Genomic DNA, 25,581 nt, shown 5'->3' with positions numbered 1-25,581 from the left:
TGCTTCCCACTAGCTATCTATTTTACGTTTGGTAGTGTATATATGTCCATGCCTCTCTCTCACTTTGTCCCAGCTTACCCTTCCCCCTCCCCATATCCTCAAGTTCATTCTCTAGTAGGTCTGTGTCTTTATTCCCGTCTTACCCCTAGGTTCTTCATGACATTTTTTTTTCTTAAATTCCATATGTATGTGTTAGCATACGGTATTTGTCTTTTTCTTTCTGACTTACTTCACTCTGTATGACAGACCCTTGTATTTCTTTTACTGGAGAGAGAAAAATTCTGGCTTGCTGGCGGCCTCCTTCCTGGAGCCTCTGGTGTCCTGGGAGGGAGGGCTTTACCCTTCCATGAGTGCACTGTCTTCCTAGGATAGGAGGGACCAGGAGTCTCTGTAGACAGTTTAGCTGCTAGGCCTTCAGGGCTGACCCTATGTGGCTTCTGGAAATTTAGAGACCCCACTCCTGTCCTCTTTTAAAAAGGAGGACAACTTCTAAGCCAAAGGGAGGTGAGCCCACTGTGAACTCATAGGAGAGGAGGAATAGACCATCCCTTCTGTGCTTTTGCGTATCTCAGGGCCAGTTCTGGAAGAGGATATCCAGGCCTTCATCCCCAGCTCCTCCCCAGAGGCCAACGCTCTAGCCCTCCATGCTGCTTTTGCTTTGTACATCCGATGACAGTTCCCTTCATCCCTCACCTATCAAGTGCAAATCTACATCCCTCTCTCCCTCTTCCGCCGCCCGCATAGTGTCCTCAGGTAGAGGCAATAGTCTCTTCTCTTTTCCCAGAACATGTTGTTTGCAACTAAATACAGAAATCAGTCCTCTCTGTTAGGATTTTTTGAATGTTGGTCGGGGGAGAGACATCTGTCAGGATTCATGGAGTAGTCACTATTCCAAAGCACTGGCCTTGCCCCCTGACTCTCTCAGGCTTGGCTTTAGTATCTGATGAATTCCCATCTCTCCAGAACATGTGAGTGGTCCTTACCTCATTATGGGATTGACGACAGTTAAATAACCCAACCACCTGCGACTTGGCCAGACGTATGCTTGTCACATTTATAATGAAATGCAGACTACTTATTACATACGGCCAACAAGGTGCTGAGTCCAAGGGACTGTGCAGCGTGTAGTCTTATCAAAGGCAAACACCTGTTCTCAAGGACGTCAAACTATTTCAACAGCATCATCTCAGCATCAGCTGAAAGTGACGTCTCCTTGGTGACTCAGCAGGTTCCTTGAGCAATTCCTACTCTGTCACTGTTGCCAAGTTGAGGTGGGTTTGCATCGAAGCTTTCAGAGCACAGCCTCGAAAGGGAAAGCAGTGCTGGGGCTCTGCCACGGACCTACAGGTCCTGATTCAGCCAGCTCTAGGCTGTTAGTTTTCTGGTGAGGGTCAGTTTTACACTTAAGACAGAAGTGGAAGACTGCCACCTAAAATGACATCAGGCCAGTTATTCCAAGCATATGGTTCAGTTGCTATTCCAGTGACCAGTAAACAGACAAGGAGTAAAGCATCAGCTATTAGCTAGGCTCAAGGAGCCAGGATGCTCTGGGATTGGCAGGAACTATGTGCTGGTTGAGATGCCATTACAAATGGGCAAAAGTCCATTGGGAGGTAAAAATATAAATGTCACCTAAGAAACAGAGGATCTGGGGAAACAAGGCAAGCTTTTTCTTTATCTTCTGATGAGCTATCTCCCTTGGAATTCTTTTTTCCTTTTCCTTTTCACTGCATCTCAAATTTAGTTCTCAGTTAATGGCCAACCTCATTACCATCATAAAGTCCAAGCTTTTCTGTCTCTCTCTGTGTGTCTCTCTCTGTCTCTCTCTCTCTTTCACTTTGGTCTATGTTATTCCTTCCCATGTCCAGTCCTATGTCCCTTCCTGACCCTCCCTGGATATTCACTGTCACGTATTGAATGTGAATCCTTTCACTTCACTCCTTGTCATTCAGTTGGAGTGGATTAGTATCTCTAAGTCAACATGTCAAAAGTAGAATTCACACACACACACACACACACACACACACACACACACACACACCGCTCCTTCCTTGGATTTCCCATACCCGTCAAGGAAGACTTCATCCTTGCTCAAGTCGCTCAAGTCAAAAGCCCAGGAGTCATCGCTGAGCCCTCTTTTTCTCTTGTTTCTTAAACTCCCCATCCGTAAACAAAGCTCGTGGGCGTGACTTTCAAAATAAATGCAGGGGCTTCCCTGGTGGCGCAGTGGTTGGGGGTCCGCCTGCCGATGCCGGGTTCGTGCCCCGGTCCGGGAGGATCCCACGTGCCGCGGAGCGGCTGGGCCCGTGAGCCATGGCCGCTGAGCCTGCGCGTCCGGAGCCTGTGCTCCGCAACAGGAGGGGCCACAACCGTGAGAGGCCCGCGTACCGAAAAAAAAAAAAAAGAAAAGAAAAAAAAAGGAAAAGATGTAAGGATGGTGAAAAAAATGTGACAGTAATCATTGATCCAAAAAAGTTTATATTCCTATTACCTTAAGCCAAAATATATTTTATTGAAAATATATTTAAGGTTTAAGAATTACTTACTTTACACCCTTTTCCCAATAAACCAACACCTAATTTACCAAGCCAGAAATGTTTTTTATATATAGATTATTTAAATTGTACAAAATTACATAAAGATTTAGGAAAAAATTATAGATATCTCACTACATAGTAGGTTTAGTAGCATAGATATTAGAGGAACAAATTTTATACCCTCTGTAATCGTAACGTTTTATTATCTTCTTGTGCACTGTTTCAGTGAACTAAATTTATGAGTATGTTGAATTCTTAACATCCATGCCTTAGAAAGTGTTAAAGCCTATTGTCTATTAAATCACTTTGTTTATACTTTGAAGTATACAAAAGGCAAAAGGCAAAAAAAAAAAAAAAAAAAAAAAAAAAGGAAAAAGGAAAAAAAAAAAAAAAAAAAAAAAAAGAAGGGAGGGAGGGAAAAACCACAGAAAATGATTCACATCTGCACAAACACATTCTCAGTGGACTCAGTTGTATTTATTACCATCATAGTTCTTCTCACTGTACATGTAGTGGCTTCAACAATACCTGTGTTTATTCCAAAAAGGATGACTTCACTCTTCTTTATAGGTTTCTGAGATCCGTGTGTTAATTTTCAGGCAATGTCTCAAAAGCCTATCAGATATTAATAAGTCAGATCGAATGGCAGGATGCTGTTCAGTGTTTGGAAGCCACCAGGATAGCTCAGAGTTTTCAGCAATTTCAACCCTAGTGTTCTTTACTCCTTGTACTTGTCACGGAAATGTTTGCTGCTTGAGAATCCACAACGAAAAAAAAAATCAGCCAGATACTAATTCTCTGGTGATAACTGCAGAGATGTAGAAACCTACAAGGATTCAGAGAATGATAGTAAGTGGTGGAACTTTTGTACACGCTGGGTTTTTTGTTGTTGTTGTTGCCTTTTTTTTTTTGCTTTTTAAAGGTTCCTCTATCCAAACAGCAGAGAACCCACAGAAGAGGAAGCAGGAACTTTAGCCACTTCAGGTGTATCGTATGCGCATAAAGGCCAGTTCTCCCAAATCACCACACGTATTGAAATTACCAACACACTTTTCAACCCTGTACCTTTATATACATCGTATATTCCTCTGTCAAACCGCATAGAAGTAGTCACTGTTGGCGACGCTGATCCCTTCCCGAGCACAGCCTGGAACACTTGCACGCCTGCTCTCCACGGAGACTCTTAAAACAGCAGGCTGCCTCTGCAAGCCCTTTCCGATCGAGATCTTTGTCAGCTTTGAGATGCCCCGTCCTGCAGTTCATGATGTCTCCCTCCTCCGGTTGGTAAACTTCTGCACGTATGCAGGAGGCACGTTTGGAGAATCGGTTTGTCCCACGAGGCTGTTCACTCCGCCTGCATTCGCGGCTTCTTCCTAATTGTCCTTGTCGTGGGTCCTGTCCCAGCTGCTGGGAATGACACCCCTGGAAAGTGCCCGAGTCGCCCTAGGCCCCTCCTCCCCACCCACGCGCTGTGTCCTCTGTGCGCCTGCGCAGCTGGAGCTGTGCGCTGCAGACGCCAGGCTAGTGTCTCCTCGCCTCGTCCCGCGCCGCGATCTCCAGGCGGGGCCTGCCGGCCACCCGGGAGCCCCTTTTCCGCCCGCCCACTCTGCCTTCTGCAGCCGGGTCTGGCTCTTGGGGCCTCCTCCCGCGATCAGGGCCTCCCGCTCCCGAGTCCTCTCTAGCCGCATCCCCGGCTCTCCTCCCCGCCCCCGGACCCCTCTTCCTTCCCGGACTCTTTCCCCTGTTCAGGACTTAGAGAGCTGAAGCAGGCCCTGTTAGCAGTGAACAGCGGAGTAGCGGAGCACGATCTTAACCAAGAGAAAGAGCTCTTGGGAGGGAGGTGGACCAGCCCACACTCATCTTTTCTCTCGCTCCACACCTAGGCTAGAGCTCAGCCAATCGGCTTCCTCAGTAGCAGAGTTGTTACCCAATGAGAGCAGGACTCCAAGATCTCTCTGCCCACTGGCAAGAGGCGCAGTTCCCCAGATCTCGGAATTAGGGAGGTTCCCGCCTCGTTACCTGAGCAGACGAGTGGGAGCTTGGTTGGGGAAAGACACTTCTCCCTTACGTGAGTTACACCTTTGATCCTGGGGCTGATCTGGAGTTTGGGGGAAATTCACTGGCTGGGGCACAATTCGAAAAAACCCTCAGGTTTGGTGGAGGAGCCGGAACGTAGTCCTGGCTACAGCTGTTTCCGAAAGGGGAAATGAGGTCTGTCCCTGGAAACGTAAAAAGAACAGAATAAAGTAAAAGGATGTGTATTTCTTTTGCGGTGCCCAAGGGGGGGGGGAGCACGTTCTAATTTTAAAAACGGATGGGTCTTCTAAGACCCAACATTAACTTCATAAAAAATGTTTCCTAAGATCACTCTCTCTCTGAATTCTGTATGTAACAAACAAATGTTGCCACAAATGTGTGGCAAATGTGTTTTCCTGAGTGAACTTCTTTCCAGGATAAAATACTCTAAGTGACAAATGTTGATTACGTTCTCACAGGCAGGTTCACCATTGAGAGAACTGAAGCCATCTACATTCACATAGATCTATAAGTGACTACGTTTATATGACCTATTCACTCTTTTTCATCAACGTAATTCCGCAAGCTTTTGCCCAGGGACATGAAAGCTGCAAATATCTTCATTGTTTATTTCAGTAACTTTCCTCAAACACCCAACCATTCTTCAACAGAAAAGCTCAAAGTACAGTTTACATCCCAAGACTTCTTGAACCCTTGCCTCAACGTCCTCGCCTTGTTATATCCACATCCGAAACTGTTGCCCAACCCTTACCTTATCCTAATCAATCCTCTACGTTAAAGACACAACTTAAACCAGACTTCAAAACCTTAATAAATAACCCAATCTTGCTCTCCTCCCTCGGAGACACAAACAAAATTCTGTCAAGTTATTGCTCTCCATGACTTCTAGAAGCAAATGACGTAGCTCTGTCGTAGCAACAGGTTGCTTTGCGGATCTTTCTAGGAGCCGACAGTTGACATTCTTGGAGGTCCCGGCAAGACCTAGTCAGTTTCTGTTGCCGCAGCCCAACACCTCCGACTCAGAACCCTTGTGTTCCTCTGCGGTCCCTTGAACTTTCTCTCCGGGCACTCTGCACTCAAAGGTAGGGAAAGTGAATCATATATTAAGTTGAACTCCAGTTTCTCTTTGTTGAATTCCCCAAGTGATGAGTTTATTTTGCCCGTGGGAGCAAAGAAACGTCTTTAGGGATCGTTTTGCTTATCTGATCAAAAGATTTAAAGTCAACTTCGCGCTTCCCCGGTTGTCCAAAGAACAGAAGAACCCAGAGAAGGCCGGAAGAAGTCGGGAGGAAAGGAAGGCGAAAAGCCTCCGAAGTCCCGAAAGTCAGGCAGTCTTAGTCCCACCTCCCTCCTTTCAAGCTGTCCGAGCGGAAGAGGGAGCTCTCTCCTCCGCCAGCCTTGGACGGAGCTGCGAGGCCTTCGCTTCGCCAGATAAGGAGCGACCTGGGCGGGGCGCTGGCGGCGGGCGAGGTGCGCGGCGGAGCGGGTGAGCACTTGGGAGCCAGGTGCGCGCCAGCCCCCGGGGCTGGGAGGGGAAGGGACCGGGGCCCCAGGGCCTGGGCCAGGCAGCGTCCCCCACCTGGGGGACCCAAGTAGGAGCAGGGGGGTTTTTTGCTTGTTTTTTTTCATCTTTATTGGAGTAGAATTGCTTTACAATGGTGTTAGTTTCTGCTTTATAACAAAGTGAATCAGTTATACATATGTTCCCATATCTCCTCCCTGTTGCGTCTCCCTCCCTCCCACCCTCCCTATCCCACCCCTCCAGGCGGTCACAAAGCACCGAGCTGATCTCCCTGTTCTATGCGGCTGCTTCCCACTAGCTATTTCAGGGGCTGCTTCGTGTATGCTCCGTGCCGGCGGGAGCGGGGTGGTGGGCTCGGACGAAGCCTAGGGTCAGCCACGATCTGATTCCTACCTCTCGACAATGGCCAGCCTCAGCTCTGGGGAGCCCGAGCCAGGGAAGAGTGAGAAGGGGGGTAGGGAAGAGGGAGAGGAGACGGGGGGGGGGGGAGAAAAAGAAGGGGGCCAAGGAGGGAGAAGAGAGAAGAGGGAGGGGAAAGGGAGGAGAGAGAGATAGGAGAGAATCATCTCTCATTTTACAAACAGAAAACTAAGGCTCAGAGAGGCTGAAGTGAGTTTCCTAAATAGCTCATTCCCAGTAAATGATGAAGCCAGTACCTCTGCTCCATTGTGAAATAGTCATGTGAATAAGCAGTCTTTACATAACTTCTTCTTGACCAGAAATGCAGGGGCTAGAACTTAAACTAAACAAGGTGAAGAAGGAACCCAGGAGGTGAACATTCTACAATTTCTCTGTTCTCTTCAAAAATTACTGCTTTTTCTAGAATAGAAGAGCTCAAAAGACATAATAATTAAAGACAACTTATGTACCTCAATTGGATCTTGGTCTGATATAAGAAAAAGTCCAAAATTTTTCAGATGGAAAGTGGTAATTAGGGTTAAAATGTCATGATGTCTCTAAGTGTAAAATAATGTAGTAAAATAAGAAGATGATGTAAATTTGCAAATAAAATGAGCACATTACCCTATGTTACAAGTATATGGAGGCTCATCATACTATCCTCTTTTTTTTCTATTTGAAAATGTTCATAATCGAAAGTCACCAAAAATATACTCTCTGGGGCTTTGTGACCTTGAGTAAACAGTTTGATCTGTCTGGGGGTTCAAAGGCTTCATTAGTGAAGTGGCACTAATAATACCTATCTCACAGGGTTGTAAGAATTATATGAGGTCGTTTATGAAAAGCAATTAGAACAGGGCATAGTTCCTCACATGCACACTTCATTCATTCATTGACTATATCTTTGCTGAAGGCTTGCCCTGGGCCAGGCTTTGTGTTAGATGATGGAATTCTGAAGACAGACGGCTGCTACCCTCCATGGCTTTCATTCTAGTGGTATATGTCACTATTGAAGATTTCACTATTTTATTTACATTGTTCATTCCCTTCTGGGGAGACATCAGAGGGAAGATAGATGGGGAAAAATAATACAGAATCCCTCTTTAAAACTAAAAACTAAAGCTGGAGCAAAAGTTTCTCACTAACTTCCCAGGTGGACTCTCACTTTACATTTATTTAACCTTCATGGCACTACACAATTCTCTTCCCATCTGTTTCCCTATAATTATACCATCTCGGTATCATCTTCATCTTAAATGGAGGCCAGATTTTAACATCAGTGTATCTAGAACACACTTTTGAATTCTCCAACTGAAAATCCATCTGTAGGGTATTTATACCTGCATTTGAATTCCATCTCTGCTTTGTAACTCTGGGCTTGGGCAGGTCACCTATTTTCTCTGAGTTATACTTTCTCCATCTGCAATATGAAGACAGGGCTTCCCTGGTGGCACAGTGGTTGAGAGTCTGCCTGCCGATGCAGGGGACACGGGTTCGTGCCCCGGTCCGGGAAGATCCCACATGCCACGGAGCGGCTGGGCCCATGAGCCATGGCCGCTGAGTCTGCGCGTCCGGAGCCTGTTGCTCCGCAACGGGAGAGGCCACAACAGTGAGAGGCCCACGTACCGCAAAAAAAAAAAAAAGCTATTGTAACACTTCCTGAACAACACCAAGAAATCAAATGTAACATATTACAGTAAACTATGGAATGAAAACAAAGTGAATGCTATTTCATAGCATGAAAATATACACCATCCCAAACATGGCTGATCTATTCAATAACAATAGTAACCTACATTTATATAATGCTTTACAGTTTATAAAACAATTTTTTTTAATGTTTGTTCTTACCATAACCTTGTTAGGCAAGCAGGGAGGATTTTATTATCCTCAATTTGTTGACGAGGAGAGAGGAGAGTGAGTTGTTGCTTAAGGCAGAAGTGGAATGCTTAAGTTGTTGAGTTGTGAGTTGTTGCTTAAAGCAGAAGTGCAGACTTGCACTTAAGTTTACTGACATTAATTCGGGTCTCTTTCTACTAACTGGGCTCTGTTATCATACCAAACCATCATCTCCTTTCCTGAGTCTAAAACGCTCCTTGAATTTTTCAACAAGAAGGCTCAGAAATGGTAAACATTTGAGACTGCAAGTTAAAAACCTTTAACTTTTCTTTTATCCGGTTCTAACTAGAACATCCTTGTATCTAGAAAAGCCAACACCAACATAGTTCTGTTTTTCTCTGTCCTACTCCATGATCCAGTGAACTGATAACCATGTACTACCCCAGTCCCCTTTTTTTTTTTTTTTGCGGTACGCAGGCCTCTCGCTGTTGTGGCCTCTCCCGTTGCGGAGCACAGGCTCCGGACGCGCAGGCTCAGCGGCCATGGCTCACAGGCCTAGCTTCTCCGAGGCATGTGGGATCTTCCCGGACCGGGGCACGAACCCGTGTCTCCTGCATTGGCATGGGCAGGCGGACTCTCAACCACCAGGGAAGCCCCCCAGTCCCCTTCTGAAAGTGTCTATATCTGCCCAAGAATCTTTTAACTAGTCAGAAATCCATTACAGTGTTCCATTGGGGTGTATGACATTTCTGAAAGCATTAGGCTGAACGGATACTTTTTGAGAGTCTGTATGTATACCCAGAGTACCTTTATATTACCTTTTGTTCCTTTTTTGGTTTTTTTTTTTAGATCCAAAATATTAGTACCATTACCAAGAGGGAAAAGAGAAGTTAACATATTAATGTGTCAGTCATTGTGCTAGTCAGGCACCCAAGTCACTTTGTTGCCCTGGAAGAGGAGAAGATTCTGGGCACAGGAGCAAGCCCTGAGGGATGGAGCTGAGGCAGTGTGTGTGGAGGGAGAAAGAAGTCCCTGAACTTGGTTCTCAGCAGACACTGAGATGTACATGGGAAAGCAAGTAGCACTGGCACTTGGGCAATGGCCCTGGAGCAAGGGGCCAAAGGAGGAAAGGAGACTGACAATCAGGTTTCCTCTCTCCTACCGCCACTAGCGTCCCTGTTCAACCCTAGCTGGCCTTCCTCCACCACCCTGGACTTCCCTGGGCCCCCTAGATGGTAGCTTCTGTTGCAACCCCCGATTTACATTGTGCTTCTGTAGGAGGAAAGGTACCTAGTTCAGTCGATGGGGTTTAAGCAAGATTTGAGGTGAGGAAAGAAATGACGTGAACTTGTGGATGAGACCCTTTGGATGGACTCAATGTATGGCTATTGTGGAATTGATGCCATATATGCCCCCACTCCCATCTCATAAGTACCAGAGGGGATTCTCCTGTTTAGGAACTGCTTCATGTGGGATGTGTAGATTGTCCCCAAACTATTTCCCTGTCCCTCCTGGATATTCCAGCAAAAAAATAATACAGAATCCCAAAAGGAGAAAGCGAATTCGGGGCTTTGCTTAAAAGACCGAAAGGGGGCCTGAACTCTCAGAGAGGCCGTTTCCTGGTACCACATCGCCACCTGCCGGATGGAGCTACAAAATGCACACTTTCTAAACAAAAGCAGCCCTTCACCGGTAGTTAAACTGATGTTGAAACTGACCAGGGGAATTTCCATCTGGCGTCCCATTTTGGGGGGGTTTTCAACTCCGACTCACCGACTAACAAAGGAAGGATTGAAAGGCATTGGCAGTCAAATGCAAATGGTATATTCAGGAGCTCAGTCAGCCCCCAGCCTAGGCATCTTGTTGGATTTTACATGAAAAAGTGGCAGCTGCCTTTCTGGGAGAAATCTTAACCCCTACTTCATCCCCACCCCGCCCCAGCACTTTTTTTTCCCTCCAAGGAGGAGTCACCTTGCCTTCTGATAGAGAGAAATTAGATCATCTTAATCCAGTCAGAGATGAAACTGCCTTGAAACGGAGTTACAAAATGTTGAGGCTCTCTGTCTACCTCTGGTCTGCTCTGCCCTCCAGGGGTCCCAGCTGAGAGCTTGGGATATTTACTAATACCCCTTCCCTTATCAAATTCTGAACTCCAATTTTTATCTCATCAGCACTATAAGCCTTTAGGCAACTCTGCTCCGCTTTTCATTGACTTACCTACCCTCATTGGGGTGGGGGAAGCCTGCAAATTAGTGCGAGCCTTAAGGATCTGAAGAACACAGAACTAACCATCTCTGTCGTATATGCATTTTAACAGTCTGGCCCCTGCAGAAATCTAGTAAGTCCTGGAGAATGACAGTGGACTTCCACAAAGTCAGCCCAGTGGTAGGTCCAGTTGTAGCCACTGTGCCAGATGTGGTATCTTTGCTAAAGCAAAGAAACACGGTCTCGGGTATACGGTATGTGGTCATTAATTGGATGAATGTGATTTTTTTTTTTCTTTCACTATTAGAAAAGGGGATCATAAGTAGTTGAACTCACACAGAAGAGACAATAGTATATATTGTTTAGTTTTGCCCCAAGACTGTATTAACACACTCTTCTTTTGTTACAATAGAGAGAGAAAAATCTGGGTGGTGTGTACTTCCGGCAGACTATCCCATTAGTCCACTATATCAATGATATCATGCTAATCAAGCCAGATGACCAAGAAGTAGTCAACATCTTAGAGGCCCTGGCACTCACACATTTCAGATATTGGGAGATAATTCCTATGGAGAACCCACTAAGTCAGGGGTGTGCCAGGACATCTCATCTAAAGAAAATGATATATCCCACTATGAAGAAGGAGGTAACATTGCCTCTGGTTTCTGACAGTAGCATATTTCACACCTGGGTATACTGCTTCGGCCCAGTTACAGGCTGCCAGCTTTGAATGGGACTGAGATTAGGAAAGGGTTCTGCCGAAAACCCAGTCTGTGGTGAAGAGCTCTGCTGCTTGGGTGACTCAGCCTAGCTGACCCTATGGTATTAGAAGTATCAGATGTGGAAAAAAGATGCCATGTAGAGTTTACGGCACACGTGGGAGAATCACAATGCAGACTCCCGTGGTTCTGCAGCAAGGCCATGCCATTTGCCGTGGAGAATTATATGTCTTTGGAATAACAACTTTTGGTATGCTAGTGAACCCAGGTAAAGATGGAGCACCTGACTGTGAGACATCATGTGACAATTCATCCAGAACTGCCCATGGTGTGGTGAGTTCTATCAGATTTGCCAAGTCATAATTCAGGTGTGGCCAAAAATATCCTCTTGTAATTTGGAAGTGGTACACCCAGAACTGAGCATGAATGAGAAAAAAATCACAAGGGAGTTGCATGGGCAATGTGGGGAGCATTCCTGCAAAGACATCCATGTTCTTATTCTTGGAACCTATGACTATGTTAAGTTATTTGATAAAGGGCAAATGTGAGGCATCTCTGATTGATCATTTTTAGCTCCTGAGCTTCCCGTTGGGCAAGAGTCTTATAGGGTACAAGTTCCACAGTTCCCAAAGACCAACTTCAGGTTCAATAATTTGCTAAAAGGTTAGTAGAGCTCAGAAAACCATTATACTCATGGTATGGTTTATTACAATGAAAGGATACAGATAAAAGTCAGCAAAGGAGTAAAATTTATTCTAGGCATACAAGGCTGATTCAACATTCAAAAACTTATTGATGTGATTCATCACATGAACTGGCTAAAGAAGAAAAGCCATATGATCATATCAGCAGATACATTAAAACATTCAAAAAGACATGACACTATACACAGAAAATCCTAAAGATGTCACAAAAAAACTACTAGAACCAATCAATGAATTTGGTAAGTTTGCAGGGTACAAAATTAGCGCACAGAAATCTCTGGCATTCCTATATACTAACAACAAAATATCAGAAAGAGAAATTAAGGAAACAATTCCATTTACCATTGGAAGAAAAAGAATAAAATACCTAGGAATAAACCTACCTAAGGAGGCAAAAGACTTGTACTCAGAAAACTATAAAACACTGATGAAAGAAATCAAAGATGACATAAACAACAACAAAAAAAAAACACAAAAAACAAAGATGACATAAACAGATGGAGAAATATACCATGGTCTTGGATTGGAAGAATCAATATTGTGAAAATGACTATGCTACCCAAAGCAATCTACAGATTCAATGCAATCCCTATCAAACTAGCTATGGCATTCTTCACAGAAATAGAACAAAATATTTCACAATTTGTATGGAAACACAAAAGACCCTGAATAGCCAAAGCAATCTTGAGAAAGAAAAACGGAGCTAGAGGAATCAGGCTCCCTGACTTCAGACTATACTACAAAGCTACAGTAATCAGGACAGTATGGTACAGGCACAAAAACAGACATATAGCTCAATGGAACAGGATAGAAAGCCCAGAGATAAACCCACGCACATATGGTCACTTAATTTATGACAAAGGAGGCAAGAACATACAATGGAGAAAAGACAGCCTCTTCACTAACTGGTGCTGAGAAAACTGGACAACTACATGTAAAAGAATGAAATTAGAACAGTCCTTAACACCATACACAAAAATAAACTCAAAATGGATTAAAGACCTGGACACTATAAAACTCTTAGAGCAAAACATAGGAAAAACACTCTTTGACATAAACCAAAGCAAGATCTTTTTTGACCCACCGCCTAGAATAATGAAAATAAAAACAAAAATAAAGAAATGGGACCTAATGAAACTTCAAAGCTTTTGCACAGCAAAGGAAACCATAAACAAGACCAAAAGACAACCCTCAGAATGGGAGAAAATATTTGCAAATGAAGCGACTGACAAAGGATTAATCTCCAAAATATACGAGAAGCTCATGCAGCTCAATATCAAAAACACAAACAACCCAATCCAAAAATGGGCTGAAGACCTAAATAGACATTTCTCCAAAGAAGACATACAGATGGCCAAGAGACACATGAAAGGATGCTCAACATCACTAATCATTAGAGAAATGCAAATCAAAACTACAATGAGGTATCACCTCACACCAGTCAAAATGGCCATCATCAAAAATATCTACAAACAATAAATGCTGGAGAGGGTGTGGAGAAAAGGGAACCCATTTGCACTGTTGGTGGGAATGTAAATTGATACTGCCATGATGGAGAACAGTATGGAGGTTCCTTAAAAAACTAAAAATAGAACTACCATATGACCCCAAAATCCCACTACTGGGCATACACCCTGAGAAAACCATAATTCAAAAGGACACATGTATCCAATGTTCATTGCAGCACTATTTACAATAGCCAGGACATGGAAACAACCTAAGTGTCCAACAACAGATGAATGGATAAAGAAGATGTGGTATATATATACAATGGAATATTACTCAGCCATAAAAAGGAATGAAATTGGGTCACTTGTAGAGACATAGTTGGACCTAGAGACTGTCATAAGAGTGCAGTAAGTCAGATAGAGAAAATCAAATATTGTATATTAATGCATATATGTGGAATCTAAAAAAATGGTACAGGTGAACCTATTTACAGGGCAGGAATAGAGACGCAGAGGTAGAGAATGGACATGTGGACGTAGTGGGGGAAGGGAAGGGTGGGATGAAATGAGAGATTAGGTTTGACATAAATACACTGCATGTGTAAAATAGATGGCTAATGAGAACCTGCTGTACAGCACAGGGAGCTCAGCTCAGTGCCCTGTGACTATCTAGATGGGTGGGATGGTGGGGGGGGAGGTCCAAGAGGGAGGGGATAAGTATACGTATAGCTGATTCACTTCATTGTACAGGAGAAACTAACACAAGATTGTAAAGCAATTATACTCCAATAAAAAAATTTTGACCAAATCCAATACCCATTTATAAAAGCTATCAACAAACTAGAAATAGAGGGAAACTTTCTCAAGTTGATAAAGAACACCTACAAAAATCTTACAGCCAATATCATACTTCATGATGAGAAACTAGATGCTTTCTTGCTAAGGTCAGAAACAAGGCAAGGATGTTGGCTTTCACCACACCTATTCAATATCATACTGAAAGTCCTAGCTAATGCAATAACACAAGAAAAGGAAGTAAAAGTTACACTATTTGGGAAGGAAAAAATAAAACTAATCTTTGATCACAGATGATATAATTGTCTAAGTACTTTGCAGAAAATCCCAAAGAATCGACAAAAAACGCCTGGAACTAATAAGCAATTACAGCAAGGTTGCATGATACATGATTAATATACAAAAATCAGTTGCTTCTGTATGAACCAGCAATGAGGAATTGGAATTTGGAGTTTAAAACATAATACCATTTACTTTACCATTCCCCGCAAAGAGAACTATTCAGGCATAAATCTAACAAAATATGTACAAGATCTATACGATGAAAACTACAAAACTCCAAAGAAAATCTAAATAACTGGAGGTATATTCCATGTACATGTATAAGACGACTCAGTGTTGTCACATTGTCAGTTCTTCCCCACTTGATCTGTCATCAATGTAATCCCAATCACCATCCCAGCAAGTTATCTTGTGAATATCAACAACCTGATACTAAAGTTTATAAGGAGAGGCAAAAGACCCAGAAGAGCCAACACGATATTAAAGGAGAAGAACAAAGTTGGAAGACTATGACTACTTGACTTTACTACTTATTATTATAAACCTGTACTAATCAAGATAGGGTTGTGTTGGTCAAAGAATAAAGAAGAAAATCAGTGGAACATAGCCCAGAAATAGACACACCAAAATATAGTCAACTGATCTTCCATGAAGGAACAAAAGGAATACAATGGAGCAAGATGGTTTTTTCCACGAAAGGTGCTAGAACAACTAGACATCTCCATGCCAAAAAATCAAACAAACAAAAAAAAGAATCTAGATATATACTATACACCTTTCACAAAAGTAGACTCAAAATGAATCATAGACCTAAATGTAAAATACGTAACTATAACATTCCTAGAAGATAACAAAGGAAAATCTAGGTGAACTTTGTTTGGGCACGAAAGCATAACCAAGGAAAGAAAAAAATGTTATGCTGGACTTGGTTAAAATTGAAAAGTTCTGCTCTGTGAAAGACACCTCACCCCCACCACCATGCAGTGCAAAGGTAAGTGCTGGCAAGGTTGGAGAAAGTCCATGTAAGCCTGAGCACTGGGACACGAGGTACTTCCTGTCACTCTTGGGCCCTGTGGCACCTGCAGCAGGCTAGCTGGGGCAAACTCCTGTTACTTTAAAGAGAGAAAGAGAGACAGAGAGAAAGAGAAAGAATGAATAGACAAGCCACAGATTAAGATAAAATATTTGTGAAAGACACATCTGAGAAAAGACTGTTATCTAAAATACACAAACACTTTTAAAACTCAACAACGAGATAGCAAATAACCCTATTAAAAAGATGGGCAAAGATCTTAACAGACGTCTCACCAAAGATAGATGGCAAATAAGCAGGTGAAAAGATGCTCAATGTCACATGTCATTAGAAAACTGCAACTTAAAACAGTAATCAGCTACAACTACCCATGTTCTATGGGTTCTATATAAAAACTCAGAATTTACAACACCAAGAGTGAACCCTAATGGAAAATGTGGTCTTTAATTAATAATAATGTATCAATATTTGCTCTGCAATTATAGCAAATGTACCACACTAACCCAAGATGTTAATATTAGGGGAAACTGAAGGGGTAGGGCACTGATGGGATACATGGAAATGTATTTTCCACTAAGCATTTTTATAAACCTAAAACTGCCCCCAAAATAAAGTGTATTAATTTTTAAAAATCATCAAAGGGACAGACGATAGGGAGAGAACAGGTGTGGAGCTGTCCATTGTCTGTCCCTACCCAGAGGATTTGTGTGGCTTGTGTTTTATTTCTCCAGCAATGACCTGTGACAATATGCATGAGTAGTGCTAACCAGGGAAGTTCCCCAAACTTTTGAGTCCAGAGTTTTTATTAGGGGCTTGTCATGTAGATGTGATTGACCACCCATGAGGCTGACCTTCGTCGCCAGCCCCTCCAAATGTCAAGTTGATATTGTGTGCCCTAAGTCCTCTACCATATATCATGTTGTGTTAGTATAAACTATCTGTCATGGCCCAAGCCCGCCAGGTTAAACAAAGACACTCTTATCAATCAGGACATTCCAAAGGCTTAGAGGTTACCTCCCAGGAGCCAAGGGCAAAGGGCCAAATCTTTCTTTGGGTACAATTAATGCTTTATTGCCCACAGAACCTGCATTCCAGCGCAGCTCCCTTTGCCCAATCCTTGCCCCCTTTTCCCTTCCTTCCTTCCTTCCTAGGTATTAAGCCAAAGGATGCTCCTTTATAAACATTCTGCTCACTAAGCTCTGTCTCAGAGTTGGCTTTCTAGAGAACCCTACCTGAAACAGAGGTTGTGATAGGATATTAGTCTGTAGTTTAGGTCCCACGTCCAACTCTGATCAGATTTTATTCACCAGGTTTTGAGATTTATTCTGAACTTTGCACAGAAAAAAACTGTACATCGTGTACCAAAATAGAAGCAAAAGTTTCAGTTGCTTTAGGAATTTAGATCTGTGAAGTATTTACTTTCAGGACTCCAAAGACAACTAAGGTAAGTCAGGTACTCGCAAAGAAATCTTTCTGTTTCTGGTCAGAGAGGCTTCAGGAGAAGTTCAAGAAAGATGACTGGCATTCACATTCAAGGATTATATTCATCTGAGGAAAATCCCAAAGGGCAGATAACTCCTTAAAAGGAGAAATTAACCACTGCTTTGGATACGAGCTACATGAAACGCAAGAAAAGTAAAGGCAAGCTTAAAAGTGATGAAAGTGAAAACATGTATGTGTCACTCAGCTGTCAAAACAGAAGGAGAAAATCAGCAAGGAGCTGGTGGCATTGGGGTGTTTCATGACAGCCTGGCAAGGACATAGGTTCCCCACTCAGCCTTTGTGGTCACTGGTGGGGATGGGACCACAGTTTTTCTGTGCGGTTTGGCTAGAGTAGAGTGGTTACTATTTAAAAGTTTTCAGCTTTGCTATGCTGCCCCTTTCTTTGGTTTTTTGATTAGAGAGAGTAGGCTTTTCGCGTTGTGTTTGTTCATTTTGGGTCCATGCCCACGGCATTTCCAAGTTGCTGGCTTCTTCCAATCCAAGTCTTGGGTATAGGAGGCAAAAGGAAAACTAGGGAAACACCACCATTTTGTTCCTTGGGTCCCAAGGTCCCTAAATGATCTGTCTTTCCTCCAACTTTCAGAGTCTTCACATGGTTTGCCAGGTTTTTTAGTTGTACTTCGCTAGAGTCATAGGGAAAAGTGTGTCTACTTCTTCTTCTTCCCAGAAGTTGAAATCCCATATTGACTTTTACACTTTATTGTCTTTTATAACCTACCCCTGAATGTCAGATAATGTCATTTCTATTGTGGTGCCCTATTAGACAACGCAGCTAAGGATCCCACAGATGGAACCTCTTCATAAAGGAGTGACAATGTTCTGGAAGAGCATATGGGGCCAGAAATATTGTTGAGGGCATTTCTGGAAAATATATTCTACCATGCTCTTTGCCTTGGGAAACTGATAAGCAGCTGCACTCCAGTTAAAGTAACCCAAATTTGTTTCTCATCTCAGTGACTCAGTTGAATACATATCTGGAAACAGCAATCAAATCAGGACTGTCCCACCTGATTTGCCTTAACTTCAGAAGATTATTCACATCACGGTGAGGAGGCACTATATAACACTGCAGGAAAAAGAAGAGAGCCAACTAACTGGGAAAAAATAATCAGCCGACAGAACGTAACACTGATGTGGTCCTAAATGTATAGAGAGCAATTATAAATGGGGGAGGGTAAAAAGAGTTAAAGGGAAGTAAGATTTCTGTACTTCACTTGAACTGACAAAATGACTACATTAGTAGATTGTGATATTGTAAATATATAGTGTAATGCCTAGAGCAACGTCTAAACAAGCTATTCAAAAAGAAACATTGAAAAACACTATACATAAGTCAAAATGGAATCTTCAAAATGTGCAAGTAACCTGCAGGAGAAAGAAAACAGACAGAGCAGGCAGAAGACAAAAAATAAACGGGCAGACTTAAGCCCTAATGTATCAATAGTTACATTAAATGCGAATGGTTTAAGTACACCAATTAAAGGGCAGAGATTGGCAGAGTAGATTAAAACATGACCCAGCTATAAACTGTCTACAAAAAAACTCAGTTCAAATTGAACATCATAGGCAGATTGAAGGTGAAGGATGGAAAAAATATACATCACGAAGACATGGATAAAAGAAAAACATGTGTCTATCTTAATATTAGATAAAGTTGACTTCAGATCAAAGAAAATTACCACAGAGAAGGATACTATATAATGATAAAAGGATCAATCTACCAAGACAATGTAGCAATCTAAAATGTGCAAAGCACAAACAACAAAGTGGCAAAAAAAAGGTGAAGCACACCCTGATAGAACTAAAAGAAGTAGACAAATCCACAGTTGTAGTTAGAGACTTCAATACACCTCTTTCAAAACTTTATAGAGGGCTTCCCTGGTGACGCAGTGGTTGAGAGTCCACCTGCCCATGCAAGGGACGCAGGTTCGTGCCCCGGTCCAGTAGGATCCCACATGCCGCGAAGCAGCTGGGCCCGTGAGCTGTGGCCACTGAGCCTGCGCGTCCGGAGCCTGTGCTCCACAACGGGAGAGGCCACAATAGTGAGAGGCCCGCGTACTGCAAAAAATAATAATAATAATAATTTATAGAACAACTATACAGACAGTCAGCCTGGCTAAAGAAGAATGAAACAAAGTCATCAACCAATAGCATTTCATGAAAATTTATAGAACACTCCACTCAACAACAGAATACACATTCCTTTTGAGCACCCATAGAGCATGCCCCTTTTAGCAGGGTTAGGCTTTTTCTACTTGGGAATTTCTGGTTTAGCTGGTCAGATGCTGTTTTCTCCATGGTACTTCCAGCCTCCCCTTCAGTCGTTACTGATAGTTTATAGTTTCTGGATCTGTACCTCCCAGACCACAAGAGAGTTTCCAGGGCCTTCATACACTTGGTCTCCTGATTGGAAGTAAAAAGAGCTCAATACAAATTTACAAGACCTTTTTTTTTGTTTTTAATTTTTTTTTTTTTTTTTTTTTTTTTGCGGTACGCGGGCCTCTCAGTGTTGCGGCTTCTCCCGCTGCGGAGCACAGGCTCCGGACGCGCAAGCTCAGCCGCCATGGCTCACGGGCCCAGCCGCTCGGCGGCATGTGGGATCTTCCCAGACCGGGGCACGAACCCGTGTCCGCTGCATCGGCAGGCGGACTCTCAACCACTGCACCACCAGGGAAGCCCTACATGACCTTTTCTTCAATTCTACTTGTGTCCTCTCAGAACACTCTATCCTCGTTTTCTCCCTTCCTTTCTTTCACACTGAGGCACTTTTACATTGCCATATGTCTTGCCTCTTATCACACCATCTCCTCATCACATAACTTGCGTTATGGAACAAGGTGTAACTTGCGTTATGGAACAAGGTGAGTTTTTTGTTTGCTTGTTTGTTTGGTTTGGTTTGGGTTTTTTTGCCCAACTAATTTTTGGATACCAGTTTCCCCTCTGCTAAACATGTAACTGGGGCAAACTGCTCAAATTCCCTAAGCCTTGTCATTTATAACATGGGAAAAATGGTGACTCTTGTTAGGATTAACTGAGGTAGCCTTAACTCCTTTTCCTTTTGTCCTTCAAACCCTAAAATTCCATGTTTTAATGAATGGTGTTGATTGGGTTGGATTGGGAGACTGGCCTTAGGGAAGAGGTTTACTGGAGATTCTGGAGGTCACCCTGGGGAGATTTCTGGGCAAGGGGACCAGCAAGAACAAAGCTCAGAGTAGCCTCAAGCCTGGTGCTTTTGGAGGCCGAAGAAGAGCATGTTTGATATTTTCCTTTTATTTTGTACTTAGAACTCAGTGAGGAGGGAGGTAAATAAAGGTAGAGGGGTGAAAAAGATTTGGAAAGAACGAGTGATGGGAGAAAGGACAGGTATAATTCAAGAGAGAGCAAGAAACAGGGAGGGGAAGCAAATCTTCCAAAGCAAAAGAGATCATATATTATGAAAGAAAACGATTATTTCAGAAAGGTTCATAATCCCGGTTCCTAACACATAGTCTACTTTTATTTTTCTATATGCTATCCTGGCTCTTGAGTGTATGAATTCATTGTCCTACGTAGCTGCAACTTTAGCAAAACAAAGTTTGTGTTTTCTGGCAAGATTAATATGTAAGCCCGATGTCAATCTACCTTTTTAGTCAGAACGCACCCATTTTAGATTATTTTCCACGTTGACTATTGATGACCAAAACAACCAAGTCTAGCTTGTGTCTGTCTTAGTGTCTCATTATTTCGGTCATAGAAATCCTGCAAAATAAATCAATTTAGCATGTGTCTTCTTGATTCTGGTAACGTCTAAGCAGGCCAGAAAAACCACATTTGCTCCCTACCATAGACAGTGTTAATCCGTCACCTCTCAAATTGCCGCATCCCTTTGGACTGGGTCTCGTAAGCAGAGAGGCCCAGTTAGTTGATCTAACTAGTGTGTGGCCAGCGGCCGGCACGCGTCTCTTTAGGCCAGCAGGGAGCGCGTGAGCTCCAGGGCACCTGCTCCAGTCGTCAGGGGGCGTGGCTCTGCATCCTTGACGGACAGCTGAGGATGCGGACGAAGATGAGGTAATACAACCACACCAAGGAGAGCGTGCGGATGTGGGCGCGTGTGCGTGCGAGCGTGAGTGTGCAAGACACTAAGTGTCTCGGAGCTCGCTGTACGCACATCGATCACACTGCATTAAAGAGAAAGAAAGAAAAGAAAAAAGAAAATTCCATTTCTGGGAGGGAGACTGCAAAGTTACGGCCGGCGACAGCTGCAGTCCCGGGGCTTTGTCCTGGGGGGTCGCTTTTCCGCGTCTAGGGACCAGAGAAACCCTCCGCAGGCGCGGGTTTGCCCGAGCGCCGGGCTTGGGAGGGGCGACTCATTCTAGAAGCAGCTGAGCGGAGCCACAGGGAGGGGGAGCTCTGTTCCAGGCGGCGACAACTGAACGTGCGGTGAAAGGGTGGGGAGGGAGGGGAGGGGAACTCGGCGTGCCAGTCCGAGCGCGATCGCGCGGCGAGATCCCACCCCGGCGTCTGCAGAGCCCGAGGCGCAACTGGTGCGAGGGCTTGATGCTCGCCTCGCCGTCAACCCCAGCTCGCGGCCGCCGGGGCTCCGGCCGCGCGCCCGCCGGGTGGCTTTGCTAGGCGGGGGCCAGTTTGCAGAGAGCCGGACATTTGCATGAAGCGACTCGACCCCACGGAGCAGCGGCAGCAGCGGCGGACCCGGGCGGCGGCGGCGGCGGCGCGCGGTCGGAGCCCGGCGGCCCTGGTCTCCGGGCCCCGGTGGATGCGCGGTTGGGGGGCGGCCCATGGGCCGGAGCTGAGGCTGCCCGGGGTGTCGGGGCGCAGGGCGGGGGGCGCGGTCGAGGCCCGGAGGCGGCGGCGCAGGAGGAAGCGGAGGAGGGCGGGCGCGCCGGGCCCGGGAGGCAGGCATCGCAGCGCTGCCGCCGCCGCCGCCGCAGCCCCGGGCTCGCCATGCTCCTGGCCTCGGCCGTGGTGGTCTGGGAATGGCTGAACGAGCACGGCCGCTGGCGTCCCTACAGCCCGGCCGTGAGCCACCACATCGAGGCGGTGGTTCGCGCCGGCCCCCGCGCCGGGGGCAGCGTGGTGCTGGGCCAGGTGGACAGCCGTCTCGCGCCCTACATCATCGACCTGCAGTCCATGAACCAGTTTCGCCAGGACACCGGTGAGCCGGCCACCCCTGCCCCGCCCGCGCCTCCTCCCCTGCCTGCCCTGAGGTCTCCCACGTCGCGAGCCCACCGGGGCCCACCTTTGTCCGCATCTCCATACACTGGTGTCACCGAGAGGGGGTCGTGGAGGGGGCGCTTGACGCCCCACGATGCTCTTAAGATACCCCCTGCAATAAACGTCCATGCAAATAGTACCCGTGGTTTGGTTATGCAAACCGAGCTTCAACCTAGCTCCTAAAAACCCCCTTTCACGCCCCCCTTTGAAACGCTTGGTGGCTCTTGTAGAAATTCCGGGGCTCACCAGCCCACAAGCAATCCCAGCTGATAGGAAAGGCTTGCTGCTCTCATTCCTCACACATCACCTTGGCTGACTGACCCTACCGTGCCTCAGGCACCCTTGGGCCTGCCACATGTTCCCCTGGTCAACCACCTTGCTGCCTCTACCCCTCCGGGGTGGGATGGCTTCCCACAGCTGCATCCTGGGGGGGAGGAAGAAGGGATTCCCGGGAGGCTTTCACTGTGGTCTAGTGGGCAGGGAGGGGCCTTTCTGGGAACAGAGGTGGACTTGGGGGATTCCAGGGCAGGAAACGCCTGGGTTGCTGTGGCATTGGTGAGTGCCTCTGCTTGGGCACTCCAAGCGTTGAAGCAACAGGCCAGAGCAGATGGAGGGAGGCGGGGGAGGGACACAGCTCCGGAATGCCTGGCTGGGAAGCTGATCGCTTTGTCCTTGGAGGAGAAGAATTCCTAAAAAGAAACTGTCCCCAAGATTCGCCCCGTAAAGGTCCCCTATGGGGGACACTAAACTCCTATCTTTTTGTGAGAATCAAGTTGCCACTGTGGCCACCGCAAATCCCACATCCCAGCTGGCCAGCCTTTCCAGGTCAGAGCCAAGAAGAGAGCCTGCAGGTTGGAGGTCAGGGTGGCGGGTCCTTGACGTGAGGGGCAGAGGGGGGGCTGCATCTTTTGCGTGGCCCACGCATGGTGCCCAGGCTTAATTTACCTGGGACAGGTCTGTCTCTCCAGTAGCCTCTTCACGGAGGTGGGCAGTCGTTTTGGGGATTCTGGCTCGGCTCTCCCGAGAGTGTGACCCAGGAGCCTGGAGAGACAGGTGTGGAAGGGAGGGACGGGAGGGGAGGACCGGGTGAGTCCCAGAGGGTCAGAGAACAGCTGTGTGAGCAAAGGCATCTCCGCCTCCTTGGAAAGCCCCCGCATCCTGTGCGCTAATTAGGATTGTCATGGGAAAGGGGTATCTTTCCACCCTCGTGTCCTCATCTTTAGTCATAACTCCTAACAACCTCTTTGCCAAGGACTTTGTAGACACCGACCGACTGAGTGAAGCTTGCTGGGGAAAGGATTCCAGAAGCGTTAGCATCTGGAGGGGCTTAAACCTTGGTGGGAAAGGGAGGGAGCTGGAGCTGAGAGGGACTGGGAGGAAGAGGGAATAAGGAGGAATGTGGGGAGGTCGAGAAAGAGGATTAAGTGTGGCCAAGGGGGAGGGGGGAGAAGGTAACTGTGTACTTTGGACAGAAGTCCGAGGGGGGAGGGTGGAGGCATCAGACTGTGGGGAGGGGGAAGCTAGCCCTGTAGGTGGGGTCAGAGAGTCTGACAGTCAAGACACCTACCTGACAGGGGACTCCAATCCTGCTCAGAATAGATGGGCAGGTGTTAGCTTTTCTATTTCAGACTAAGTCTCAGCAGCGGATGGAGAGACGTCTTGGTGACATAAAGGTCCCAGGCCTTGTCCCACATTTGAGAAGGGGGAAAGTTTCATCAGTGTTTAGGGATGTCTGAGATGGGCGTGGTTCCTAGGAAGGGTCGTGGCCTGAAGGGCTCTTACTACAGAAATGAAGTTCTGGAGGAAACTGGATTGAAGGACAGTTGCTACTTCCCCCAGGTCTGACCACCCTTCCCTGAGGACAGGCTGCCCACTGCCTGGTGGTTCACAGTTAAGTCGGAGGCTGGAGCTCCTCAGATTTTAGACCCGACCTGGCCCTGGATCATTTTTCGAACTGCCTCAGGGTGTGTTTTACATTTTTTGTCTGTCTCTGAGGGATTCAGACTGCTTTGGTGTCATCCACTCATTCTACTGGTTCATCGGCCAACGTGGGCTGAGAGCCTCCATCCTCAGCGCCAGGCCCCGCGCTGGGTGCGCTGGGTGAGAAGGCACTGGGCTGAATTCCCAGGACTGCTGGGTCTGTCGGGGAGCTTGTCAAAGCAGAATAGAATCTCTGGGTTTCTGGGCTCACAGCCCCCCTCCTCTGTCTTCTCCATCAACAGACACACAGTTCCTCTCAATATAGCTCATTGATGAAGCCGTGACAGGGTAGGAACTGTAAGCCACCGGCTCCCAGGCAACCTCCGCCAAGCCCTGGCAACGTTTAATTAAATTACCCACCATCCCCAAGCCACAGTTTGAAGCTGGGAACCAGAAACATCCCCATAAACAAAGGAGAGCTGGAAGTCCCCTGCCCAGAGGCGATTCCTCTCTCTTTTTGTTGTTGCCTCCTCTGTGTGGGGACATTTCCTGACATGGGAGCTGTGTTTTTTCAGAAGTTGCCTGCCCTGCTGCCAAGGAAGTCCTCAGACTCTCCACTCCCCTGGGTTCCGACCTCATCCAGTCTGTCTCCAGGGAGATGGCTGGGAGGTTGCAGATACCCCCTGCCCACCTCTGTCTGTCCTGGACCCTTCTCCTTCCCCAGACCGGCTCTGAGTCTGCGCTTATTTGCATTCTATGCTGGTCTCCTCTAGGCATTTGGGGCTAGAGAATGGGGAAGAAGGGAAGAGACAGGGCTAGATAGAGGTGAAGGAGTCTTGGCTGCTTCGAAAAACCTCTGTTGGGTCCTCTCCACCCACGATCATTCACCTGGACTGGGCTGACCTTTTTCTGTTGTAGGGCAGTGGCTGGAGCTCTGTCCCCTGTAACATCCAACATCCCTGTGTTCTGTATCTTCCAACATACCTGATCATTGCCATTTTCAGGGCCTGGCAGCAGGATGGGGGAGGATCTGGGCTGGCAGTGGGAGACGTGACTCAGGGTCTCATTCCAGACCCACTGGCTTACTCTGTGGCCTTCAGCAAGTGCCTCGGCTGCTCAGGCCTCATTCTCCCTCGTAGAATGAAGAGCAGCCTTAAGGTTCCTTCTGTTTCCTTTCCTCCCATCATGCACATCGGCAGGTGAACTCTGGACTCTGAACTCTGAACTCTTGGACTCTGCGCCAGTGATGACGCTAATTAGAAGTAACATGCTATGAGGGAGGGTTCTTTCCAGCTCAGTTTTCTGTGCAACTTTTGCCTCTTTTATGTCTTTAACGCAGTGACGAGAGTCAGATGGAGAGTGATTCAAGGGTTTGATAGAAGCTGATTTTTAGTGCCCCCCCCAACTATACTCCCCACCCTGTGCGA

General features: G+C 46.0%; 1 protein-coding gene and 1 long non-coding RNA gene across 2 annotated transcripts in view; one reads left to right on the top strand and one right to left on the bottom strand.

Annotated features, from left to right (window-relative positions):
- Window positions 1-2,990: 2,990 nt before the first annotated feature.
- LOC113624696 (uncharacterized) lies at window positions 2,991-6,210 on the bottom strand. The gene is made up of 2 exons (XR_003434438.1): window positions 3,603-6,210; window positions 2,991-3,363 (listed from the first exon to the last, which is right to left on the bottom strand). It is a non-coding gene; the product is annotated as an uncharacterized LOC113624696 (long non-coding RNA).
- A 13,680-nt stretch (window positions 6,211-19,890) lies between these two features.
- DTX4 (deltex E3 ubiquitin ligase 4) overlaps window positions 19,891-25,581 on the top strand; it is a 36,066-nt gene continuing 30,375 nt past the window's right edge. The window contains exon 1 of the mRNA XM_027114617.1: window positions 19,891-22,175. Coding sequence (XP_026970418.1) covers window positions 21,965-22,175 — 211 coding nt within the window. The 5' untranslated portion in view covers window positions 19,891-21,964. The remainder of the gene's footprint in view (window positions 22,176-25,581) is intronic.

The sequence above is a fragment of the Aethalodelphis obliquidens genome, unplaced genomic scaffold, assembly GCF_003676395.1.
Source record: "Aethalodelphis obliquidens isolate GAN/ISIS:26980383/991018 unplaced genomic scaffold, ASM367639v1 scaffold14, whole genome shotgun sequence".
NCBI lineage: Eukaryota > Metazoa > Chordata > Mammalia > Artiodactyla > Delphinidae > Aethalodelphis > Aethalodelphis obliquidens.
Note: the sequence above shows the minus strand (reverse complement) of the source record. Positions and strands in the feature narration are given on the sequence as shown.